General features: G+C 37.8%; 1 protein-coding gene across 1 annotated transcript in view; it reads right to left on the reverse strand.

Moving 5' to 3' along the window:
- LOC140169286 (uncharacterized) overlaps positions 1-26,036 on the reverse strand; it is a 69,766-nt gene that overhangs the window by 23,529 nt on the left and 20,201 nt on the right. The window contains exons 2-7 of the mRNA XM_072192542.1: positions 11,767-13,897; positions 5,488-5,558; positions 4,238-4,463; positions 2,242-2,584; positions 1,636-1,683; positions 860-966 (exon numbers count right to left, since the gene is read on the reverse strand). Of these exons, the coding sequence (XP_072048643.1) occupies positions 860-966; positions 1,636-1,683; positions 2,242-2,584; positions 4,238-4,463; positions 5,488-5,558; positions 11,767-13,897 (2,926 nt within the window). The remainder of the gene's footprint in view (positions 1-859; positions 967-1,635; positions 1,684-2,241; positions 2,585-4,237; positions 4,464-5,487; positions 5,559-11,766; positions 13,898-26,036) is intronic.

The following is a 26,036-nucleotide window of genomic DNA, read 5'->3' on the forward strand; positions in this document are numbered from 1 at the left end:
TCCCAGAACTTTGTGTGTGGAGAGAGACCATAGAGGTTATGAGCCTTGTCTAAGGGCACTACATGATAGCACCTATCCTGGGATTCAAACCAACACAACATAATATTATCATGCACAAGTAGATTCTCACACCAAATGCATGCACGGAAATGCCTCATGCATGCATAAAAACACAAACACACCTCACACACCCCCTTGAACCTAGAACATACACACAACTTTGATCATTTTGATTGTGTTGCAAACCCCTCCTGATTATAATCAAAGACAGATTAAAAAGACTAGTTTGAGTCTGTTTGAGGCAGTTTGTTTACGTGTATTGTGATAATTGAATGCAGCAGTAAAACAGAGTGCCTTATGGTTCATTTTGCACCTTCAAACATACAAACCATCTCAAACGTTAGGTCTTTATAGTAGGAGGCACCATGTCAACAATGCCTAGAAAAGTTCGTTTTTTACCTTGTAAAGGTACCAAAGTTTTTGCCATTTTCTGTGTTTCTTTTTTTCGATCGGCCCCAGATAAATCAACCTTCCTTTTACGCATTACTAACCAATCAAGGGTCGTAGGAAGCCTGATTTACATAGACGTAAGACACAAACTAGTATTTTTAATTCTGCCTTAGATTAATACTCTGCGTGCTAGCCATAGGCTTCAAAATAAAAAGTCCCAAGTATTGAGATATTGTCTCAAAATACCATGATCTATCTTAAGAACCACTGAACCAATAATAGGCTTGTTTGTACTAATTGTAATGTATTTTTCATGCTGATTCCAAATATGGTCATGAAAATTTAAAATTCTTAAATTTGAAACTTGTCGTCTGCAGTCGATACCCATATAGAGAGGGTTAAATCTTACCAGCTTTGGGTGAGCTAGTCACCATCTTTGTACCACCACCATACTTGGGATGTTGCCTCCGATCCACTGGCGGTGCTTTGTGCTTCATACTGGAACATCTACGATAGCTGTAAAAGGTAAAAACAGAGACAATGAAACAACAAGTTTTCTTGGTATGGTGAGTTCTTGTAATTATCCTACTCATTAGCAGTCAAGTTAACTCAATTGTTAAAAAGCATTCAACTATGGTGTGAGAGGTTACGGGTTCAAACCCAGGGGGTGGTTAAGTACGCACTCATGGAAAAACGGAGTTAGCTTGAAATTCCCCTGGAAGAGGAACTTACTGCTAATTATCTCGTTGTAATCTGATCCTGGTTGCAATGGTCAATTGTGGAATGTCTAGGGTGTGCACTCTTGAAGCTGCAAAGTCCCTGAGTTGTTGTTAATTGGCTTATGGAATGATATGGCACCTGGCTGGTCAGCAACTATAAATCACTGTGTTGCAATTTTTTTTTTTTGACTGAGACCTGATAGTAAAGCTGTTAATTTCACCATTGATAGGATCAAGCACGCGACACTCGGAAGGACAGAAAATGTGACTCTCGGCTGCTCTCGGGCTGGTCTCCTACACAGTCAGTTAATTATGTGGTCCTGACACTTGTCGTTCATACAGTCTGGCCCGAGACTAGACAAATGTGACTCTTGCATTGTCTTCATGTCGGTATAGGCCGTTTGCACGTTAATTGTACAGAGTGTCTTATCACATAATTATAAAATCTCTGATTGGATGTACTTACATACAGCATTGCTTCTTAGTTCCTGGACCACCAAACTTTGGTTTGTCTCTGCAAACACACAAACAAACAAAAATGACAAAACATCAAAATCAATACTTTAACATTATTTATTATTCACTTGCACCACAGTTCATCTGAAGTGCGGTAGTGACGTCAATGCTTTTCGCTACTGCACTGCAAGAGGTTGCGGGTTTAAACCCCGGTGGTGGTTAGTACGCTGTTACATAAAATTGAGTTAGCTTGAAATGAAATTCCCCTGGACAAGGAACTTACGGCTAATAGTCTTGTGGTAACCCATACAAAACTTGGGGAGCTGATCCTGGCTGCGAAGGTATATTGTGCAATGTCTAGGGTGTGCGCTTCTTAGTCCCTGTGTTGTTGTTTAATGGTTTACAGAATGATGTGGGACTGTAGCGGTCAGCGACAACCTGTAAAGTGTGCTGAGACTTGTGGATCAACGTCTAGATGTTGTGCCTGTGCTTAGCGCACTATATATCACCATGCTTTATAGGCCCATTCCCAATTGCCCTATTTCCCCCGATATACATTTTATTACACTAGTGGTGGGTTATCAAATGGTGCATGAAATAAAATCATTTCACTCACAGACAATTAATACACGTGGCACAGTCTTCAGGTATCAAGCAGCCTTCACACTCTCCGCATCTGCGCCGCCTTAAACCTTTTACAGCACGACTAAGATTGGTAGGCCGTGTGACGTGAGGACGTGGTACCACAGTCAGAGGTCCACCGGGTACATGTACTACTGTTCCAGCTGACTTGAGCGGCTTCAGACGCTTCAGCGGCTTGAACTTCTTCGGACCGAATGGATGCTTTTTAGACAGAGGGCGCCTCCTGCCAAATGTAGAACGCTTTTTGACGCTACCAGGAAGAAAGTCTTCATCTCTGTCGTCTGGTTTAGCACCGTCATCATCAGAGCTCCATCTCCCTGTAGCAAAAATAAAATGGATTCCAAGTTTTGTTAGCTGAAGGAACACCTGGTTGAAACATTTTTTTAAACTTTTTTGGTGAAATTTTGCTGTTGTGCATATGATGGCATCCTCATAGGCCACATAACCTTGGCGTTAGTGCCACCGAGGATGATTGCTTGGTGCAATGACCTGAAGAACTATACAGGCATGAGGATGGCTTTTTTGGAAGCTGCCTGAAAGAGTGTGTGAATCCGCGGTTTTAGGGTTACTATACCGGAAGACAATTTGTTCCGAAATTCCTTCACACAATGAAATATGCGTATTGAATAACAAAGAATATCGATTAACCTCCGAACTGTATCTATTGGTATGCAAAACGCTTATTGCATTGTGGGAAGGAATTTCGGCACAAATTGACTTCGAGTAGAGAAACCCTAAATCCACGTATTCGGCCTTATATTTTTATAACACCCAAAACAGGCTAAAAAATGCCCAAAGCAGGCTACAAAAAATGTGTAAATTTGGACAACAAAATGGCCTGAAAATTCATATGCCCGACTATGCCATTCATTTCATTTCATTTTATTGAGCACTCAATTCACACTAAAACTGGCAAACAAATAGAAAATACAATAGATTGTACATTATGGATAAAACACCTTAAAATCTACTGTACATATGTGACCATCCACCACAACTGAGCCCGGATGTCGCCAGTGCCACTATTGAGATATGCTCCATTGAACTTAACAATAAACAATAGGAAACAAAGGATTTATTGACTGTTTTATTGATTTTTCACTACTTAAATGTCAAGTACTATAGACATGATATACATCATTTTAAAGCTAATTTCAAGCAGAATATTTTGGTTGAATATCTCAAAAATGATGATTGGCGACTCCAGGGCTCAGTTGTGCTGGATGGTCACATATACGCAATTAAGGGTACCAGAATAAACTATTGCACGATGTGATAATGGAAGATATACCAATGAGTAGGTCAAAAATAGCCCAAAAAGCCTTCAGAAGAAAGTATAATTCCATTGGGGTCCTTGTAAGGCAAAAAAAAACCCAAAAAAAAACAGCAGCAGCAATGATTAAGGCAGAAGGACGAGCAAGACATACAAAAGACGAAAAACAAAACGAGCAAAAACAAGGGACTAATAATTTTCGTGAACCCATTGTGAGTCCAGAACTCCTGGTAGGGCCACACAAGGCAGACATACTGACAGGTAGATGCCAGACCAAGAGTAGCCTCCAGGTTGGGGGGTTTGACATGAGGTTGAAATATCTTTCCATAATAATGAGCATTATACCGTAAAACCTTGTCTACAAGCATATACATGTAGTGCTTTTGATGAAAGCTAAATTAATCCAGACACCCTCCATCAACAAAATTGTAATATTTTCAAGTTTGCGCAAATTAATTACTGATACAAAAATATACAAACAAGTACTATTGTAAGACTAATCTATTGTATTGGCAAATTTACCACTGTTTCGTTTTAATTGAGCGTTCATCAAAAACACACTATATGCTTGTAGACAAGGTTTTACGGTATATACAACCAAATCAATAATGCACACATCATTCATCATCATGTTTGGTTTCTTGAAAACTTTTTACAAATTTCTGAAATCATACACCAATAGAGATCAAAATGTTACCTTTTTCAGCTCTCCCTGGATCCAACAGCTTCCTCTTCTCATCGGGGGACAGAGCACTAAGAGCAAAAGCCGACATCGCTAACGAATCCTCCTCTGTGAACTTCACTGGTGAGTAACCCAGGGCAACCGATGCGCGACGCGACACATGCTTGATGCGGGGTCCACACCTGGTTTGGCCTTTCTTCTTAGACTGTTCTTTGAGTTGTTGCCTTCGCCGCTTCATTTCCTGCAGAAAAAATACAGTAAATTATGCATATATTTTTTTTTAAAATGGGTTGGATCTGGACAGTGAGGAAATTTGCTAGTTTTGGCTGTCTATACCCATCTCACAAGGAGTGCGGATACAAGCCGAACAACCACAAGCCGAATCAAAAAACTTTTTAATCTTACTAAATATTATGTTTAAAATCTCTGTAATTGGTAATATACACCTTATCCTACCAAAAAGTCGAAATCTATGCATCAAAATTTAGAACTGAAATAGCTAAAGGAAACCCAGTTTTGCTTTTCAAATTTTGATACCTCATTTGTCTTAATAGGCAGCCCAAAATTTGTTGTCATGGTGACCCTTTGAATGCACTTAAACCCAATGAAAATGTTGCTTTTGTTGCTAGAGTGCCTGGTTGTTACTGATCACCGCGGGTCATTCTTGACCAGTCATGGAGAGAATGTAATGGTACACTGACTGACTTGAGTAGCTTATTTGTGTAAGTTTTGAAAATGCATCTTTTTCATTCAGAACCTGGGTTTGCTTTTGTTATTTCAGTTTTTAAATTTGATGCATAGATTTTGAGTTTTATATCATAATGAAGGGGGTAATTACTTTTTGGTAAACATTTATAAAACAGAACAGGAAACATGTTGGCTGAAAATTATTGAACAGCATACAAAAAACACCCTAAAAATGCATATATTTGGCACTTAATTCCAAAAATTGACAAAATATTAAAATTTGACTTCTTTGTTTAATCCAAAAAGATTTTTCTCGAATGAGGAGTAGTGACCTGGCAATGTTCAATTTTGATATCACACTAAAACGGTGAGTTGGGCTGTTCCAGTTGAAATCAATACACCCCTATGGAAGACATCTCCTTAATCTTCCACACAAGAAGTGTGAATTTCAAAAGGGGATATCTGAATGGGTGACTCCATTTGCAATGCAATCTACACCCCCTGTGTGTGAGATTAAGGTCGTGTCTTCCATAGGGTGTATGGATTTCAACTTAAATAGCCCACTGTCATGTACTTACCCTCTGGCTTGCTGCTTGCGCCTGTTCAGGAGACATGTCGGCTTCCATTGCTTCTGTCATTTTTCTGTTAACTGCAATCAAATTATACAAAATGATTTCAAAAATATCTGTTGAATGAATCGGATTACAGAAAAGCAAATATTTTTAATATCCTGGTCTACAGGGTGTTTAGGCTTCACCACAAAAATTAATTATGCATACTTAACACAGATAGATCCTGGTTCATTTACAGGTTAATACTTACGTATATTACTTGTTGGGAGTAAAATTGTACAAAATCATGCACGCGTACTGAGATTTTGATACATCTAATGCACAAGCCCAGCAGCGGAAGAGCATATAAGAACCATCAACATATCAGTGCAAAAGATCTGTAACATTTGCTCTGATATGTTCTCGCTATCTATAAGAGTGTATGAATAATAGAGTCATCACACATTTGTGAGCGCGACACCAGGAAAACTGACGACTCCTCGTAAATTATGCCTGCTACACTCTACATGCACATACTAGAAACACACACATCACTCTGTTAAGAATCAGGAAAAGCCAGTCTGTAGTCCTATATCTTGAGTGTTTTTTGACCAAACAAATTTGATCAGTTTCACTCAAGCCTTGAAATAAGCGGACTGGAACCAGAAGCAATATGGTCTTAAACATTGCTCCTGGTTCACTGGGATTTGCAATTCCTGAAAAACAGGGGCAATTTTCAAGTAGTAAATCCTTTTTTGCATATATGTGACATGATCAAGGGGAATGAGTCACATGTCGACCCTGGTCGAAAATGTGTTTTACATATGGGCAATTCCACGGTAACTCGTGCTACACTTTATGGCGTCCTTTTACATACTTTGTGCTCCAGCTTTTAAATTGATTGGATTGGAATCTGTATTTTTTGTATTTTAATACCCAACATTCAAGGCTAGATCCTCATAGTATTGCTAATTCAGGATATCAACTTTTGTATGTATGGGACAGCTGTAAAATCGGTAACTTCGTGCTACTTAGCAGAGGACATGCTTAAAAATCACTCATTTTTATTTTGATGGTGTGCTAAAACAAAAAACACTAAAGCCTTATTGATTATATGATAAGTAATTGCTATAATAAGGTTTGTTTTGGTATACCTTAAAAAGTTGTGCCCCTCATAGTTTTACATTGACTGGCAAAAACATGGTAACTCGTACTACGGTAACTTTCGTGCTACAGTTTGTCCAGCCATATATAAAATGGTATTGTTCATCTAAATGTCAATTTTTTTTTTTTATAACAATTCCTCAACAACTGGTGTAATGATCAAATAACTCAATCTATGTACAAATAACCCCCCAAATAACCCATCTATGTACAAATAACACTATTCAGTGTATGTACCAGCATACAATGTACCACACACATTACATACAAACATCCCAGCCTTACATACGCCTTGCTTGATCCTGTTTGGATATTTTATTCTAGGGCTTAAATTTAAACAGTTAAATTGAACAGTCAACAATTGATAAAACTTTTACTTCCATGTTATTTGACTCTAAATTCCCTCACAAAACTTGTAATGTTCATGGTTATTTGCTCTGTAAGTTTTTTAAAAATTGCTTTCTGAGTTATAGAATGTTTGGTCATCTTTTGGTTGAGACCATTTCCTGCTTGGTGCAAATACTCTAGTTTGCCCGATTTCAATCACTTCACTAAGCTGGAAAATGAGCCTCATTACACTCAACAACAAACCAATTTCCAATACAAATCTCAGAACTATACCAATCTCAGTATCAACAATGTCACTGTGGCTGTTAATCTCAGGATTTCCAGTATTTATTTTGTTTGTTTTATTTCATCTTTTGCCTCAGTTACTCATTCAGTGGATGTTTTAAGGTATCCTCTGTTCTTCCATGAGGCCCATATTAATTGATTGGTTCTTAGGCTAGATCCTAGGGGTGGAGGGCTAAAATTTTGGTTGCATCATTTTGACCAGGTATTGATAGTGGGATATATGCTAAATAGCATGTTTTTTTAGAGAGACTGTACAATGTAAAGTCTTTGAGGTTTTAAAAAAAAGGACTTTATTGGTGTGTGCAAAAATTTGGTATAAATAAATTTACACTATTTTGGCACATGATCGGGGTGGAAACTGGCTCCTTGAATCTTATCTCTATCTTTGCCTTCCATATTTTTACTTTAATTTTCCTGCGACAGGAGGTCACTTTTCTCTTTAATTTTTGGCCCCCACACATGTGTGGTTGCCTGGTTGGTTTGTTTCTTTCTTTCTTTGTTTGGCTGTCTGGGTGGAAGCAAATTCATTAATCCACTGTACAGCTCCAACACAATAACTACACACTTGGTACCGGTATGGTGATAGAATAATGGTGGCTTGATGTGCTGTGTAGTTTTGTGTTATGTTATTTGCATATTTATGAATATTAATGAGCTTATTTACAAATTTTGCCTACATTTTCATTAATCCACTTTGCAGCATTATAAACACAATAACCAATCAACTTCAAACTTGGTTTGGTTGGATATGGTGGCCTGATGTGCTGTATAAATTTGTGTCATGTTATTTGCATATTTATGAATATTAATGAGCTTATTTGCATATTGCATATTATGTTTTATTTACAAACCTTTGTTATTTACACATTTTTGTGTGTGTGTGTGTGTGTATGGGCACCTTAATTACGAACTGCATAATTCTAGTTTGTCATGGGGCAGGCTGCCCCTTCCCCACACACTGGCTACACTGCTGCTAGAAAGCTGTTACCAATATCATGGTCACATATAAATGCATATTCATGTAGTTGGGAGATCCTCTATTGCTGCCAAATGGTAGATTTTGCATTACCTTTGCTGGTACAGGGGGAAGTGGGCTATGGTAACTCGTACTACATCGGTAACTCGTGCTACTGGTAACTCGTGCTACAGTTTTTAATGGGTCATTATTATGTGATGGATAGTGTTTTGTATTATTAATTTCTTATTTTTACTCAAGGCACTACTAGTAGAAGGAAAATAATAAGTGGCATCAATTAAATTGCCAACATTTTGAAAATATATAAAAAAATGCATCTTTCGGTAACTTGTGCTACGCCATATTTAGTGCTATGAAAACGAAAAAAAAAAAAAAAAATAGTTACCAATACCATGGTCACATATAAATGCATATTCATGTAGTTGGGAGATCCTCTATTGCTGCCAAGTGGTAGATTTTGCATTACCTTTGCTGGTACAGGGGGAAGTGGGCTATGGTAACTCGTGCTACATCGGTAACTCGTGCTACTGGTAATATGGAAGGATGCCACTATTGTGCCTATCCCTAAAGAAATGCCAGCAACAAGTGCTAAGCTCAGGCCTATCTCCCTAACTGCTCTTCTGGCTAAGGTCAGTGAAAGTTTTGTATCCAGATGGATAGTTGAGGATATTTCCAGCTCAATTGATCGTAATCAGTATGGGAGCATTAAAGGATCCTCAACTACTCACTGTATGATAGAACTTCTCGATGTGCTCTACAAGGGTACTGATAAAGCTAACACAGTCGATGCGTTGGTGGTGACGGACTTCTCCAAGGCTTTTCGACTATGTCGACCACACCCTGGCCATACAGAAGCTGTATAACCTTGGTGTTAGAAGTGAGCTCATCCCATGGATTGCCAATTTCCTCACATCCCGGCGTCATAGAGTGCAATATCAATCTGCACTATCTGAGTGGGAGACTCTTTCATGTGGCGTGCCACAAGGCACCTTACTGGGTCCCATTATTTTTATTGCTCTTATCAATGATGCTTCTGAAAATGCCAAAGCTTGCAGCTTCAAGTATGTCGACGACCTGAGCCTTGCGGAAGTCCGTCCTGCCAACCAGCCTTCTCAGATAGATTTGGATGTCCAGAACCTGGATGATTGGGCCAACATGAACCACCTCAAGCTTAATCCCTCCAAATGTAAGGTTATGCAAATCTGCTTCAAAAGGCAGCCGCCCAACCCACCTGATCTTGTTATTGCTGGAAAAAAGCTTGAGTTGGTGAATGAAACCAAGATTCTAGGCCTTACTGTTCAGTCAGACCTATGCTGGGACTTACAAGTCAACAGTATGATTTCTAAAAGCAGTCGCAGAATTTACATGCTAAGCAGACTGAAGCGTTTTGGAGTACCCGTGGAGGACCTTGTTTCTGTGTACGTGGGATATGTTCGTCCCACTGTTGAGTATGCTTCGCCTGTATGGCACGGCAGTATCACCATCCAGCAAACTCAACGGATTGAAAGAATCCAAAAAAGGGCCTGTCGCATCATTCTTGGTTCAACATATACCTCGTACACAGATGCATTGTCCCTCACGGGTCTCCAATCGCTTGAAGAAAGGCGTCACCACCTTTGCTGTCAATTTGCCAAGAATTGTACCACCTCTGAGAAATATACTAACCTGTTCCCTTTCAACAAGAGTTCCCATGGTATGTGTCTTAGAAGATCCAGCACTTACCATGTCCCAAGGTACAGGACCAATAGATATGGTAACAGTCCCATTCCTTACCTCACAAGGCTTCTTAACCATCAGTAATCAGTGTTTAAATCTTCTCTTGGTTTTTCTGATGTGTGTTGACTAAGTTGCTTTAATTTTTCTGTGAGGTGGGGGAGGGGGGGGGGGGGTTGTGCATTAGTGTTTTTTATTGGCGGTGTGTTTTAATCATGATTATGTAGCAGCATTTTTACCTAGTTTTATTACAATTTGGCTGGTCCAATCTATGTGCAATATCTTGTTTTTCATTGAATTGAATGTAACTTCATTGAATGAAGTTCTTAATGCCTGTGTTTATTTGTGTGTGAGGGCTGATAATCTGAATGTTAGAGTATATGAGCGTTGTAGAAATTCGATGGGTTGTGCGGAAGTGTGGGGTGTGTGTGTGTGTGTAGGGTGAGTCTATGTATGCACATGAGAGAGCTTATATTTGGAGTGTTTGCAGGGACGTGTGGATATAATTGAGTTTTGTGAATTTTGATTTATAATTCAATGTAAAGTTAATATGTGTTTGATGTATTCAAGTGATTCAGTAAGTGCAATTTATTTATTTTAATAATCCTATTGAGTTTTTCAATGTAATTTTTTAATGTTTTTTATGTCATTATAATTGTAATATTTCATGTAATTTGGCCTCCGGGCCACGAATTGAAATAAATTTAATCTGAATCTGAATCTGAATCTAACTCGTGCTACAGTTTTTAATGGGTCATTATTATGTGATGGATAGTGTTTTGTATATTAATTTCTTATTTTTACTCAAGGCACTACTAGTAGAAGGAAAATAATAAGTGGCATCAATTACATTGCCAACATTTTGAAAATACATAAAAAATGCATCTTTCGGTAACTCGTACTTTCCATATTTAGTGCTAAAGCAAACGCAATGAAAGAAAAAAAATTAGTGGGGATTATTTAAAATGTGTTGGATGTTTCTTGAAGACCATATTTCAGAGATATAAAATGTATCAAATTTAAAAGAAAAGTGCCCATGTTTAATAAAATAGGCCCACTTGGAAAATATCTAAGTTGAACAGGAGTTTTTCACTTAAAATACACTCTCCAAAGAAACTTTAAAAAAAAACCCACAATGTTAGAAAAATGCCGAAAAAAGTTTATAACTTGAACCTTACATCTGTTTGGAATAATATAAAAGTTAAAAGAAATATATATTGGCAATTTCATTTTTTTGAGTCATGTCCACTTTTGCTTGGAATTGCCCATATATATGTTTCTAAAGAAGACATTAAGAGCTTTCAGAAACTGAAGACCCCATGTTGATATGACTTTTCTTTGTGAAGTTATGTCAATTTATCAATGGCTGAAAACAATATAAAACAAAAGACTTTTCACACTTTCTTTGCCAATATCTCAAAATCAATGTTAGCGACATCCGACTCATTTCCTTTGATTGTGTCACATATATGCAATATAGCGTACCAGCACCACTGCATCAAGTGCAAAACTGGAACCAGGAGCAATTTGTTTAAAAAAATTGCTCCTGGTTCATGTGTATCTTACCAAGACCAGGAGCAATTGGTGGCTTTACGAGGGCAAATTTGCTCCCAGCACCTGCTTATTCCAAGGCTTGGTTTCACTATACATAGCAAACTGTTGATCACAAGATTGGTCATAGTGCAATTAGGTTCTACATGTACCTGCAATAGCTGCCCTGTAGACATTTGACAATTCTGCAACATATTATTGTACACATCTGCATATATACAACATCTGGCAGCTCTTCCAGATGGAACCGTCTTGCATTTATCACTTACCAAACTCAGCAATAGCTTTACTGGAACTTGCGTCCATCAGGATACCACTCTTCACAAGCTCATTAGGACTCCTCAGGGGTCCAAGATTTAGATTCTCCTTCTGCTCACGTTCCATCGATTCATCCAAGATTCTATACGTCAAAGTATCACCACGCACATCCTTCTTCTTTTTCTTTCCTTCCTTTAGAGATGGAACACTATCTTTCTGAAATTTCCGTAAAGCCTTGCAAACTTCTTTGTGCTTTTTGGCCAATTCTTTGAGTTGTTTTTTCCGCCGAGACGCATCCTCCGGATTTACGGGTACTCTTTCTTCTCCTTCAATTGGACACATTTCAGACATTTCAATTGACTTTTTCAAATCATTGTAAGTTTTCTTCAATTGTTTGGCTTCTTCTTTCAACTTCTTTTTCATCAATTTTCTAATTCTTCTCGGACTGTTCTTTACTCCCTTTGCTGCTTCCACTTGTTTACTTGAACTTGAGTCACTCTTTTTCAATTTTTCCATCTCTTCTGTTTCAACTTGAGCTATTATAACCTGCTTACTTTCCATAAATAATTCATCTCTTTTAGGCTCTTCACTATGAGCAACTTCCACCCCCTTCTCGACATCAACACCAAGTTCCATTTCATTCTCCTTTTCCGAATCTTTCTTTTTCTTTGGAGATTTGCCTTTCTTTAACTTTTTCTTCTTCTTTTTCTTTTTAGCCAGTAGCAACTCTTCTTTCTTCTTTTTCTTTTTAGCCAGCAACAATTCTTCCTTCTTCCTTTTCTTTTCTTCAAGTTTTTTCTGCTTCTTCTCTTGCAGTTTCTTCTTTTTAGCTTTCAGCTTCTCTTTCTTTCTCTTCTCTAACGATTTGACTTTTTCCGATTTCAACTTGAACACTTTGCTTGTTTTAACGGTTGTATCAACATCAGCGGCAACTCCCTCTTCCTCCACAACATCCGCATCAACTTCCTCGTAAATATCCACATCAATATGCTCTTCGGTGACAACATCAACTATTTGTGATTTCTTAGATGCTTTCAAATTTTTATCACTATGCTTCTTAGCTTTTGTCGATAAAACTTTGGTTGACTTTGGCGTTGCAAAAGAACCTTTTTTATGCACCAAATCTGTGCCAGGTAACTCTTTCGTTTTTAGTAATGTTTTGGGAAACTTTTCAGGTGTAGTAAATTCATCGCTAGATGATATTAGTTCTTGTTTCATATCTCGTGTAATATCCATGGCACCATCAAGTTTCAGTTGTTTCTTTGGAGGTGAAGCCGTTCCCATCTCTTCAATGAATCTCTTACTAGGTTTAATCACACGCGAGGATCGAGAGCTTTTATAGGGCAGGACAAACTGTCTCGGCACTCGAGGTGGACCCGGAGACGGGGACAAATTTTTCCCGGAATGAGACGGAGAGGTGAAAGTTCCAGTAGGAGGGGGAGATGCAGGTGGGCTTGTAGTCCTCTGTAAGAAGTGCATATCTGCAACACCAGTCACCACCATATCCGTGTATTTACGTGACATTTTCACATTACGTTTTCCCTCAAGAACCGACGAATCTTGCGCTTTCCGCTGTCTGGCTTTGGCCAATAATTCTTTAGCTCTGTTCTTCCTAGCGGATTTCTTATCATCCGGTGATACTTTCTTTGCTCGCTTCTCTGGACTGGACAAGATTTTAGCACGCCTCCCGCCTCCCATAAGTTTGAATCTAAATCGGATTGATTTCGGCTTTTTCTCTGTCTCTTTCATCCCCTCTCCTTTAGCTGGTAACGCTTTCTGTCCCATAACAGTCGGAATTTTATCCTTTGCCTTCATTTTGATATTTTTCACCTTGTTCAGCATTGCCTTCCCACTCCTGACTTCCTCCACCTTCTTGACGACATTACTCTTACGCTGAACTCCATCTGTACCACGATGCATGTCTAAGTAGGATCGCCTTGCAGCAGTCTTAAGGCGTTTGCCCGTCCTGTCGGTTGCAGGCAGGGCTTTGAGGCTCTGTCTGACGCATTCAAATCGGGTGGATACCTTTCCGTCAGGAAGCTCAAAAAGTGGTGAGAAATCGCCATCGTCAAAAGCTTCGGTAAACTCTTTGTCAGGGGGAATGCCAATTTCATGTGTGGTGAAGCCTGGAAAATTATCTTCCTGTATTCGAAAAGAAAAGAAAATTTATGAAGAGGTTAATCTGTGTTAATGTATCTTTAGGCCTATGAAAAAAAAACACCAATATTTTTTGAAGTAGCAAACAAGATCCAAAATATTGAAAAGCGAGAAAAGCAAGTTTTTCCCGAAAAATGGCACAAGATGCTTTAAAAATGCATTAAAATATGAAAATCCAAATATTGTTGAATTCTGCACACTTTTCCAACATAGAACTTCATTTCATGGAATACGGAAAACTTGAAGCTTAAAGCTTGGGAACTTTCGTAAAAGCGAGATAATTGGTTAATAGCGAGAATTGCGGCATGAAAAGCGAGATCTTGTTTTTTGCCGGCCAATGGCTACAACAAAACAAATGTACTAAGTTTTTGATTTTTATAAACAATTTATCGCAATATGCAACGTCCATGTCAGGATTTGTAAAAAAATTGATAAATATAGATTTTCTCCCAATTTTCGTGATCTGAAAGTTTAAGGCACTGAAAGCTTCAAAAATTAAAATACTGGTACTTGGGAACTGTGTCGGGTGTCAATCACTTGTATGAAAAGATGTTCAAGGGCTGAAATCCACAAAGAAACTGAATGAATGAATAGTTTTGTAGTGATTTGCTTCAAAGCAATCTCTGTCATCCTGCAAGGGACGTGCCGGTGTCTGTCATCTTGACAAATTCTGATCATACGAAGACACTGCCCAACCTATTTTCATTCATAAATTTCTTGGTATCCCCATTTTATGAACAGTTAGTTTTGGAGCTTTGCTAATAATTCACCCCAATTTTTTTGCGTGGTGAAATTATTCTAACAATGTTCGTGATTGGTCCAATTGATAATATATATCTTTATGGCCAATTGGCAGGTAGTTCTCATGGGAATAAGCAACCCAGGGTTCAAAGTCACCTTGCATGCCTGGTTTTTCTGATTCAAAGTCAAACTGCTGCTATTCTTATTTTTATTGGTATTTCAGTGTAAAACCAAGACATAAAATGGTGTACATCAGTCAGCTCAATAGGCCAAGGGGTTGTGACATCATGAGTTCTTTTATTGACAACTCCATTTGGAAAATGTTCACTGGCTTTACACAGCCACCTTTTTTGCATGCCCACCTTATGACATGCAATACAAACTTGAATTGGTGTCTTATTTTGTGTCAAAGAATCAAGATTCAATTTTTTAAAGTTACATTTAAAAGGCTAGCCATTTTATGTACACACAAAATAAGCACAGGGAAAATAAGTGATTTTTGAGAGTAAAATGTGTGCATCACTTCACAGTTCTTAAAAATTCGTGATTTCGCGCAATTTGCACATTTTTTTACCAAAATGCATGATTTTTCTCCCAAAATGTGTGATTTTTCTCCCCAAAAAAGTTTGAATATCGGTATTTAAAAATTCTACTGTTTTTCTTCTATATTTTTTGAAATTTTTTGTGACGGCCTATTTTCTATGTACTTTTTAACATGGATTGTACATGTTGCAGATCATTATAGATTCTTTGATTTTAGTGAAAACTTCCAAGTTTTTGGAAAATGAGTAGGCCTACAAGTTTGAACAAGGCGGTTCTCGAACCACAAGTCTCGCCTGCTTTCGCATCCACCTGCTTTCGTGATTACTTTTGGTAGAAGTAAATGAACCTGCAACCCATGGTGATTTGCCTGACATTCAATTTGAGCTTGATTGGACCAATATTGAAATTTGACCTTTGACATCTAAATTTTGGTGGTTCTCATTTGGGCACAATTACCTGACTGCTGGTGACTGTACCCACCAAGTCTCATGCCCATCCGACAGTTTTTACTAATTTGACAACATGACCCATAGTGACCCCGAAATGAACTTCCAAAAATTTGGCTCTAAATGTTGACTGTACGTACCCACAAAGTTTCATGCCCATGTGACAGTTTTTAGTAATTTGACCTCAGATGACCCATGGTTGACCTTGGATGACCCTAAAATGACCTTCCAAAAATTTGACACTAAATTGTTGACTGTACCCACCAAGTTTCATGCCCATACAACAGTTTTGAGTAATTTGACCTCAGATGACCCCTGGGTGACCTTGGATGACCTCGAAATGACCTTCTGAAAATTTGACTCCAAATGTTGACTGTACCCACCAAGTTTCATGCCCATGAGGTTTTAGAAATTTGACCCCTGCCAGGTGATCTTGGTCATTCTTGGATGACCCTGAAATGAGCTTCCAAATATTTGGCTCTAAATGTTGACTGTACCCACAAAGTTTCATGCCTATACAAGTTTTTGGTAATTTGACCTCAGATGACCCCTGGGTGACCTTGGATGACCCCGAAATGACCTTCCAAAAATTTGACTCTAAATGTTGACTGTACCCACCAAGTTTCATGCCCATACGAGTTTTTAGTAATTTGACCTCAGATGACCCCTGGGTGACACCAAAATTACCTTCCAAAAATTTGGCTCTAAATGTTGACTGTACCCACAAAGTTTCATGCCTATACAAGTTTTTGGTAATTTGACCTCAGATGACCCCTGGGTGACCTTGGATGACCCTGAAATGACCTTCCAAAAATTTGACTCTAAATGTTGACTGTACCCACGAAGTGTCATGCCCATACGACAGTTTTTACTAATTTGACCTCAGATGACCCCTGGATGACCCTGAAATGACCTTCCGAAAATTTGACTCCAAATGTTGACTGTACCCATGGAGCTATTAAGAATGGAGAGGCAATAGATTATGTAACGCATTGTACACTTGTGCCGATTTGAAATCTGAGAAGCTATTCATCGAAAGGTACCTTTTGTTTGGGACAAAGGGCTTCCACCATTAAATCGGTAAGCTGACCAGACAGTGTATTAACGCTTTACCTAGCAGACTACTGTCAATAAGTGATCAAACGAAAGTCGCGTGAAAGCGCTTACTATAACGAAAAGTACCTTTTGTTGTTATACCACTCAAGGGTGTAATTGAGTAGCCGTAAGCTCAAAAGGCACACATTAGCCGCTGATGCAGTTCGTTGTCACCCCACTGACTGTAGGTGCTTCATTTAAACAAGGCGGTTCTCGAACCACGAGTCTCGCCTGCTTTTGTGACCGCCTGCTTTTGCGATAACTGTTGGTAGAGAGGTAAATGAATTTGGCGGTTATCGGCTGGGCACGATTATCTGGCCGATGGTAACTGTACCCACCAAGTTTCATGCCCATGCAACAGTTTTAACTAATATGCCCTGAAATGACCTTCTAAAATTTAGGCTCTAAATGTTGACTGTACCCCTCGTGCTAAGTTTCATGCCCATACGACAGTTTTTACTAATTTGACCTCAGATGACCCCTGGTGGCCTCGAAATGACCTTCCAAAAATATGGCTTTAAATGTTGACTGTACCCATCAAGTTTCATGCCCATACGAGTTTTTACTAATTTGTCCTCAGATGACCCCTGGTGACTCGAAATTACCTTCCAAATATTTGGCTTTAAATGTTGACTGTACCCACCAAGTTCCATGTCCATCCAACAGTTTTTACTAATTTGACCTCAGATGACCCCAAAGTGACCTTCCAAAAATTTGGCTTGAAATGTTGACTGTACCCACCAAGTTTCATGTCCATACGACAGTTTTACTAATTTGACCTCAGATGACCCCTGGTGACCCCAAAATGACCTTCCAAAAATTTGGCTTTAAATGTTGACTGTACCCACCAAGTTTCATGTCCATACAACAGTTTTTACTAATTTGACCTCAGATGACCCCTGGTGACCCCAAAATGACCTTCCAAAAATTTGGCTTTAAATGATGACTGTACCCACCAAGTTTCATGCCCATACGAGTTTTTAATAACTTGACCTCAGATGACCCCTGAGTGACCTCGGATGACCCCGTAATGACCTTCCAAAAATTTGGCAAAACCAAAGAACTATTTCATCAAAGTAATAAATCAAAACAGAAAGATGCTTCCTTTACGAGTTATCACTCATTGAAAGTGCTACTTTGCTATACTTTACATGGAAAGCGACTATCTTAAAGTCGTCATATTTCCTTAATTACATGATCGATCAAGCTGTTATTGGGATATGTGATGCACAGTTAAAAATTAATTGTTAAAAGATTTGGTGACCTCAGTTGACCTTTGACCTTGTATGTGACCTTTGACCTCACGAAATTGGAAAAAGTATGTTGCGCTGAAAAATCAAATTTGGCAATACCAAAGAACTATTTCATCAAATAAATCAAAACAGAAAGATGCTTCCTTTACGAGTTATCACTCATTGAAAGTGCTACTTTGCTATACTTTACAAAGAAAGCGACTATCTTAAAGTCGTCATATTTCCTTAATTACATGACCGATCAAGCTGTTATTGGGATATGTGATGCACAGTTGAAAATTAATTATTAAAAGATTTGGTGACCTCAGTTGACCTTTGACCTTGTATGTGACCTTTGACCTCATGAAAATCTAATCAGGTCGAGTACCTCTGACCACGCAAACTCCCCACCAAGTTACGTCACTGTACCCCATACGGATCTCCAGATAATCTGTTCACAAGGTATTTTGCTTATTAAGCATATATTATGCAAATTAGGTACTTAATTACCATATTTTACGCTCAAAATCTAATCAGTTCGAGAACCTCTGGCCCCGCTACTCCTCACCAAGTTACATCACTGAACCCCATACGGATCTCCAGATAAGCTGTTCACAAGGGTTTTTTGCTTGATACGCATCAAATACGCATAAATTATGCAAATTAGGTACTTAATTAGCATATTTTGCGCTGAAAATCTAATCAGGTCGAGAACATCTGGCCACGCTACTCCCCACCAAGTTACGTCACTGTACCCCATACGGATCTCCAGATAAGCTGTTCACAAGGGTTTTTTTTTGCTTGATCCGCATCAAATACGCATAAATTATGCAAATTAGGTACTTAATTAGCATATTTTGCACTGAAAATCTAATCAGGTCGAGAACATCTGGCCACGCTTACTCCCCACCAAGTTACGTCACTGTACCCCATACGGATCTCCAGATAATCTGTTCACAAGGTATTTTGCTTATTACGCATAAATTATGCAAATTAGGTACTTAATTACCATATTTTGCGCTCAAAATCTAATCAGGTCGACACCCTCTGGTCATGCTACCCCCTATAAAGTTTCATCATCATAGCACTTACGGTTCTCAAGATAACGCGTTCACAAGCTTTTTCCGAACACACACACGCACACACGCACCCACCCCTACCCACATAACCCTGAAAATGGGGACATGGGTAGAGATGTAGGAAATTGGGGACAACCTATTGCATGACATTATGCTTGAAATTTTTATTGCTTATGTGTAGGTATACCCTACTTATCAACAATCTGTAGTGGGAATTACAAATTTCAAATTCCTTGTCCTAGTGATTTTTTACATTGGAACTGTGGACACACACCAATACACACTCAATGAGATTTTTAACATGAAATATGGGGATATAGAATATCCCCATTTTAAATGTAAAGTTCTGGAAGTGTGTATGGGTATTTAACATATTAACTGGGGACATTGGAACTGTGGACACACACCAATACACACCCAAATGAGTTTTTAACATGAAAGAGGGGAAAACGGAGTGCGTTCATATAAAATGTGAACAACCCCTCTCAAGTTCTGGAAGGGTGTGTATATAAATGTTTAAAGCCAATTTTAGCTACTTTAGGAAAAGTATTGTCTTGAGAACTAAAATGAAATGAAATAATAAGGAACCCTGAAAGTACATTGTATGTTTTAATTCTCCCAGTCCTGGGGTTCTTTCAGATCTGGAAAAATTATTCTTGTGCAATATTTGCCACATTTCCCTTCAACATGGCAGGATTCCCACAGGAGTCAATTGGGGAAGTAGGGATATCTCCAATTCTCTTTTGATTACATGGGGGTGTGGCAGAATGTTGCAATTGGTCGTATGCCATGAACTGGAGTGCACGCTAAAATGGGGAGCCATTTTTTTTGTCAAGTTTCATTCAAGTTTATTCTTTAAGTACTTGACTGTGTTCAAAGTATTTGGTATCAATTTATTGCTAGAGGTCTGCTCTAAAAATAAAACCATTTCCAGCACATTTGGACTAGTATTGCATTAGTGTTGCATTTGAACTACAGGGTGTCCCAAAAAAAAGAGGCCCCACATTGCGCCCTCTTTTTCTCCTATTTCTGAAACGTTGATCAAATATATTTTGGTATGTAAAGAAACCCTAAATCGTTAGCTTTAATTAAACCAAAACAGTTCTTTCAATCGGCTCACAATTTTTGAAGATATGCCCTCTTTAAGAAATGTACCCGTTTTTCACTCTGTCCACGGATGAGGTTTGGCTACATCAAAGATTTAAACGAAACACACGGTTAAAGGGGCATTTCGTGATCCACAGCCTCATCCCCCCACTTTTCTCAAAAAATGTTGAGATTTTTATATCACTGGAAACCTCTGGCTACATAATGTTTATGTACAAAATATTTCTTGCAGATTAATTCGTTTTGCAAAGATATCGTGAAATTTGAATTTCGTTCTGGTGCACCAGAACGAAATTACAATGCATTGTCTATGGAGCAGTGTAATACACATAATCATGCATAACTCGCATAAGCGCAAAAAATCGGAATCAACTGAAATTTTGGGAATAGGCTTTTTTCGTGGATATGTACTGAAAAATGTCATAAAAAGAGGAGGCTACTTAATTGCTAGGATCACGAAACACTCCTTTAATGACATGGATAGATAATAGCATTAGTCTTGGGAAAGCATTCACTATAAGCGAGGATCACCAGCTAGCTTCAAACATCTTCGCAACCCCGTATTACTGCTGCATTCACAAGTATCCGGCGCACAAGGCCTTAAGGATGGTACGCATAGCGCAATTAATGCAATGAGAACTAGGGCTGAAACCTGTATTCGTCACGGAGGCAACCAGGTAGAGGGCAGAGCAGCACAGTAAACTCACTTCAAAAGAACCAAAGACAAACTAAACAGCCCTTTTCAGGGGTACCTTTTATTCCAAAAAGAGAAATGACTTATGTTGTCAATAAAAAGAAAGCAAGAAACGAGAAAAACATAAGTAATTGCAAGTATAGCAAAAGAAGTCCCATCCCACATCAATTTCGCCCAAATTAATGACACTTAACAAAATCCATAACCCATAAGCACACCGGTAAAGCCCATTCCCTTAAATAAAGTTGTTATTTTATAAAGTTGCATGGTATATGCACTTTTCAATCTTTAAGTAGCCAAACCTCCTCCGTGGACAGAGTGAAAACGGATACATTTCTTTAAAAGGACATATCTTCAAAAGTTATGAGCCGATTGAAATAATTGTTTTGGTTTATTAAAGCTAACGATTGTAGGTTTCTTTACATACCAAAATATATTTGATCAACTTTTTAGAAATAGGAGAAAAAGAGGGCGCAATGTGGGGCCTCTTTTTTTTTGGACACCCTGTACATCAAATGCCCCTCAATTTGGTTAATTTCAATAGATCATTCTGTCCCTAGTCTTAAAATGTGCCAATGATAATAAAAATAAGCTGTGCAAAATTTGAAGTGAATCAGAAGTTGTCTAGTGGGGCCTCCGAGAGCCTAAAGTTATTGCATTGGGTCTATGTATAAAAGTTCGTTGACCCCTGTACAATTTCAATGAGAAGCTAGCCGATGTTTTTAAATACCCGCTAAATCCAAACCGTTTGGTCTCAGCAGCTGTAATTACATGAGCTAATAGTATGAATGATCCTCTTCGAGATAATATTGAAATAGGCCCATAATTATAAATAACAGTGCGTTCCGGACGGTGTCACACAACCCGTTTTGCCGCATTTGAGATGAAAACAAGAAAACAAAAACACCTGTCTTTACTTGTTTTCTTGGTCACACATGGATACAGACCGTTTATGTGAGTGCCCCTACCCCAGGACTATCAGCTCGTGTAATTTCAGCTTGTGAGACCAATCGGTTTGCATGTAGCGGATATTTTAAAAGTTCGCAGTAGCTTCTAATTGAAATTACACAGGGGTCAACGAACTTTAATGCATATAATCCAATGCAATAACTTTAGGCTCTCAGAGGCCCCACAAGACAATTTCAGATTTCCTTCAAATTTTGCACAGCTTACTTTTATGATCATTGGCACATATTAAGACTGGGGACAACAAATTCTGTGACATGAGGGGCGTCTGATGCACCCTACACAAGTGTAGGGAATTGAAGGAAAGGATGTATACAAACAAGCTAAGCATGATTCAAATGTGGTTATTCCAACAGGTTGTGTTCTTTATGTTGGAATAGATATGATACATGAAAACAATAAATTTGTACTTCGGGTTCAAGACCATGAAGACAATATGTGCTCAATATCCGCCTAATAATATACCATATTTAAAGTCACCCTGTATAGTACCATTTTGCATAGAGATGACAAATAATATATGTACTTAACAGAATGTACAAAGGGCCATTTAATTACATAGAAGAAAATGAAGTTTGTATTCCATGACTACACTTACTACATTAAACCTGTTTAATTTTGATGAATTTCGTACTAATGAGTCAAACATAATCACCCTGTATAATATATTGATCACCCTGTATACTTAATATTTGAGTAAAACTATGGGCAGAAACTCACGACTCATGTATTTCTCTTTCTAATTTACATTTTCAGTGATGAAATATAGGACTGCTACTTAAATAAAGAAGTTAATTGATCTTCAAATTAATTTTTTTGCATCAAAAAATACAGTCGAATTTGACCACCCTGTATGATCAACACAGAACACCACCAGTCGTCCCGTTTATTATTTGTTTGTGGGCCATTGTCATATTTTTTTTAATCCACATCTGTTTTGACTTGTACATTTTGGGAGAAAAAGATGACTCAGGTATATCAAAATTTCAAAATATGTATTTTTTTTTTATGTTACACCCTATAGGAATTTTACCCGCCCTGAATATTGGATCTCTTTTGCCGTATCTAACATCCTTGTAATAAGCTTTCCAAAAATATATACGTGTGTGCACTTTAAATGTAAGGAATAAAAGTTATGCTTACTGCAGTACATATTGGTGACGTTTATGTAATTTTTCAGTGTGTAATATTCATGACATACGACCAATTACAGACACTTATTTCATGCTGAAATTGGGGATACATACAAGGATTCTTACTAGTCAATTGGGGAAGAACCGCGAAATAAGGATATCTTCATATTTCTCTTTTGTTTACATGGGGATGTGGCAGAATATAACAATCAGACACTTATTTCATGCTGCAATTGGGGATACACACAAGGGTTCTTACCAGTCAATTGGGGAAGTACCGCGAAATGTGAATATATCCATTGGGCATTAAGGTGTGGCAGTGTCGCTATCACAGACACTTATTTCATGCTGCAATTGGGGATACACACAAGGATTCTTACCAGTCAATTGGGGAAGTACCGCGAAATGGGAATATATTCATTGAGCATTAAGGTGTGGCAGAGTGTCGCTCTCACAGACACTTATTTCATGCTGCCATTGGGGATACACACAAGGATTCTTACCAGTCAATTGGGGAATCGAATTGGACACAAAGGTGTGGCAGAGTGTCGCTCTCACAGACACTTATTTCATACTGCAATTGGGGATACACACAAGGGTTCTTACCAGTCAATTGGGGAAGTACCGCGAAATGGGAATATATTCATTGGGCATTAAGGTGTGGCAGAGTGTCGCTCTCACAGACACTTATTTCATGCTGCAATTGGGGATACACACAAGGATTCTTACCAGTCAATTGCGGAAGTACTGCGAAATGGGAATATAAACATTGGGCACAAAGGTGTGGCAGTGTCGCTATCACAGGCACTTACTTCATGCTATTTCAGATTATCCACCCCCCCCCCCATTTCCAACTCCTTTTCCTCTCAATATTGCATGGGAATTCCCATCACGAAAATGCCTAGATTGAATGGCTATAATGCCTATTGCTCGGGAATTCCATTTATGTAAATACCTATTGTTTGGGAATTCCCATCAGAAAAATGCCTCTTGCATTGGAAATTCTCATCACAAAGTAAAGTACTCAAACAAAAATGTGCAATTGTATAGCAAAAATAACCAAAACATGAGATTAAAATTGGTCTGAAACTGGGGTAAGGGCTCTGGTATGAACGTTTGTCATTTGGACAGTATTTTTTGCGGGACATGAGAGCACATCATGCATCAGACATATCGAATTGAATTCTGAATACGAGGAATGTCCTGATGATATCAAATAATTTTGATTTTTTTTAAATTTGTGATATAATTGGTAAGATTTTTTGGCAGGCCCAGAGGGGTTGGGAAGTGATTTTTGGCAGGCCCAGAGGGGGCAAATGATTAAAAATTGATATTTTTGATATTTAACAGTCCTCGAAGTAAACTTTCTAAATCTAATGATAAATCCAAGCAATCCAGGTAAATCATCCACATAGTAAATTGCTCAACCAGGCCATCCTACACTCATTGCATTATGTTCTGATGTTCTGATCTGATGAGTGTAGGTCGGGTAGTCTGCTTGGCTTGCCTTCATGAAACAATGTTGTAAACAACAATGTTTTAATCAACCACCAAGTTCATTTTAAATATAAATCTAATGATGTGTACTTAAAGTGTATGTAGCTGGGATGAAAAGCTGACAATCAAATGAAATGTTTGACCTTTCGTATTGAAGATATGGATTTTTTCCGAAAAACACCTAATTTTTATTTTTTGTGGTGTTTTTGGGAAAAAATACATATCTTCAATAGCTACATACACTTTTTATCCCAGCTACATACACTTTAAGTACATATCATTAGATTTATAAAGTTTACTTCAAGGACTGTTAAATATCAAAAATATCAATTTTTAATCATTTGCCCCCTCTGGGCCTGCCAAAAATCACTTCCCAACCCCTCTCGGCCTGCCAAAAAATCTTGCCCCTCCCCCTCCCATGCTAAATTTTTTGGGATCTAAATGTGCAAACCTTAAGGGATCTGGAATGAGCATTTTGACAGTATTTTTTTGTGGGACATGAGAGCACATCAGGATGATCAGACATATCCATAATAATAATGATATCAAATAATTTTCATTTTTTGAAATTCACGATATAATACAAATTTATGACAAATTATTAAAATTTGATATTTTTCACATTTTTGATATATATCAGTCCTCGAAGTAAATTATATAAATCTAATGATATATTCTTAAAGTGTATGTAGCTGGGAGGAAAAGCCGACAATCAATTGAAAATTTTGACCTTTCATATTGAAGATATGGATTTTTTCCCCAAAAGACCTAACTGATCGTCGGCTTTTCATCCTACCTACATACACTTTAAGTACATAATTATCATCAGATTTATAAAGTTTACTTTAGTACTGTTAAATATCAAAAATATCAATTTTAATCATTTACCATAAAATGTGTATTACACTGCAAATTTCAAAAAATGATATCAGAAGGACATTCTTCGTATTCAGAATGCAATTCGATATGTCTGGTGTGCTCTAATGTCCCACAATAAATACTGTCCAAACGTTCATACCCCATCCCTTAAATGGTCTATATTGTGAGTGCAACAAACAGGAAAATTTGCATATTTTAAGCATACTGCTTTTTAAGCATTTTATTTAAAAAGGGGCCCCATTAAGAATCGGATAACAACGTTTGCACAGTATTTTTGTGGGACCTGAGAGCACATCAGACATACCGAATAAGTATTCTTTGAAATTTGCGATATGATACAAATTTTATGGCAAATTATAAAATATTACTATTTTTTTTTTTTTGATATTAACAGTCCACGGAGTAAACTTTATAAATCTAATGATATGTAAAGTGTATGTAGCTGGGATGAAAAGCCAATGATCATTTAAAAATTCTGACCTTTCATATTGAAGATATACATTTGTTTTTTCCAAAAAGACTTACATTTTTTGGTGTTTTGAAAAGAAATCTATATCTTTAATACGAAATGTAAAAATTTTCATATGATGAACGACTTTTCATCCCAGCTACTTACACTTTAAGTAAAAATTATCATTAGATTTATTCAATTTACTTTGATGACTGTTAAATTTCAAAAATATCAATTTTCAATCATTATATCGCAAATTTC

The sequence above is a fragment of the Amphiura filiformis genome, chromosome 14 (genome assembly GCF_039555335.1).
Source record: "Amphiura filiformis chromosome 14, Afil_fr2py, whole genome shotgun sequence".
Taxonomy (NCBI): Eukaryota; Metazoa; Echinodermata; class Ophiuroidea; order Amphilepidida; family Amphiuridae; genus Amphiura; species Amphiura filiformis.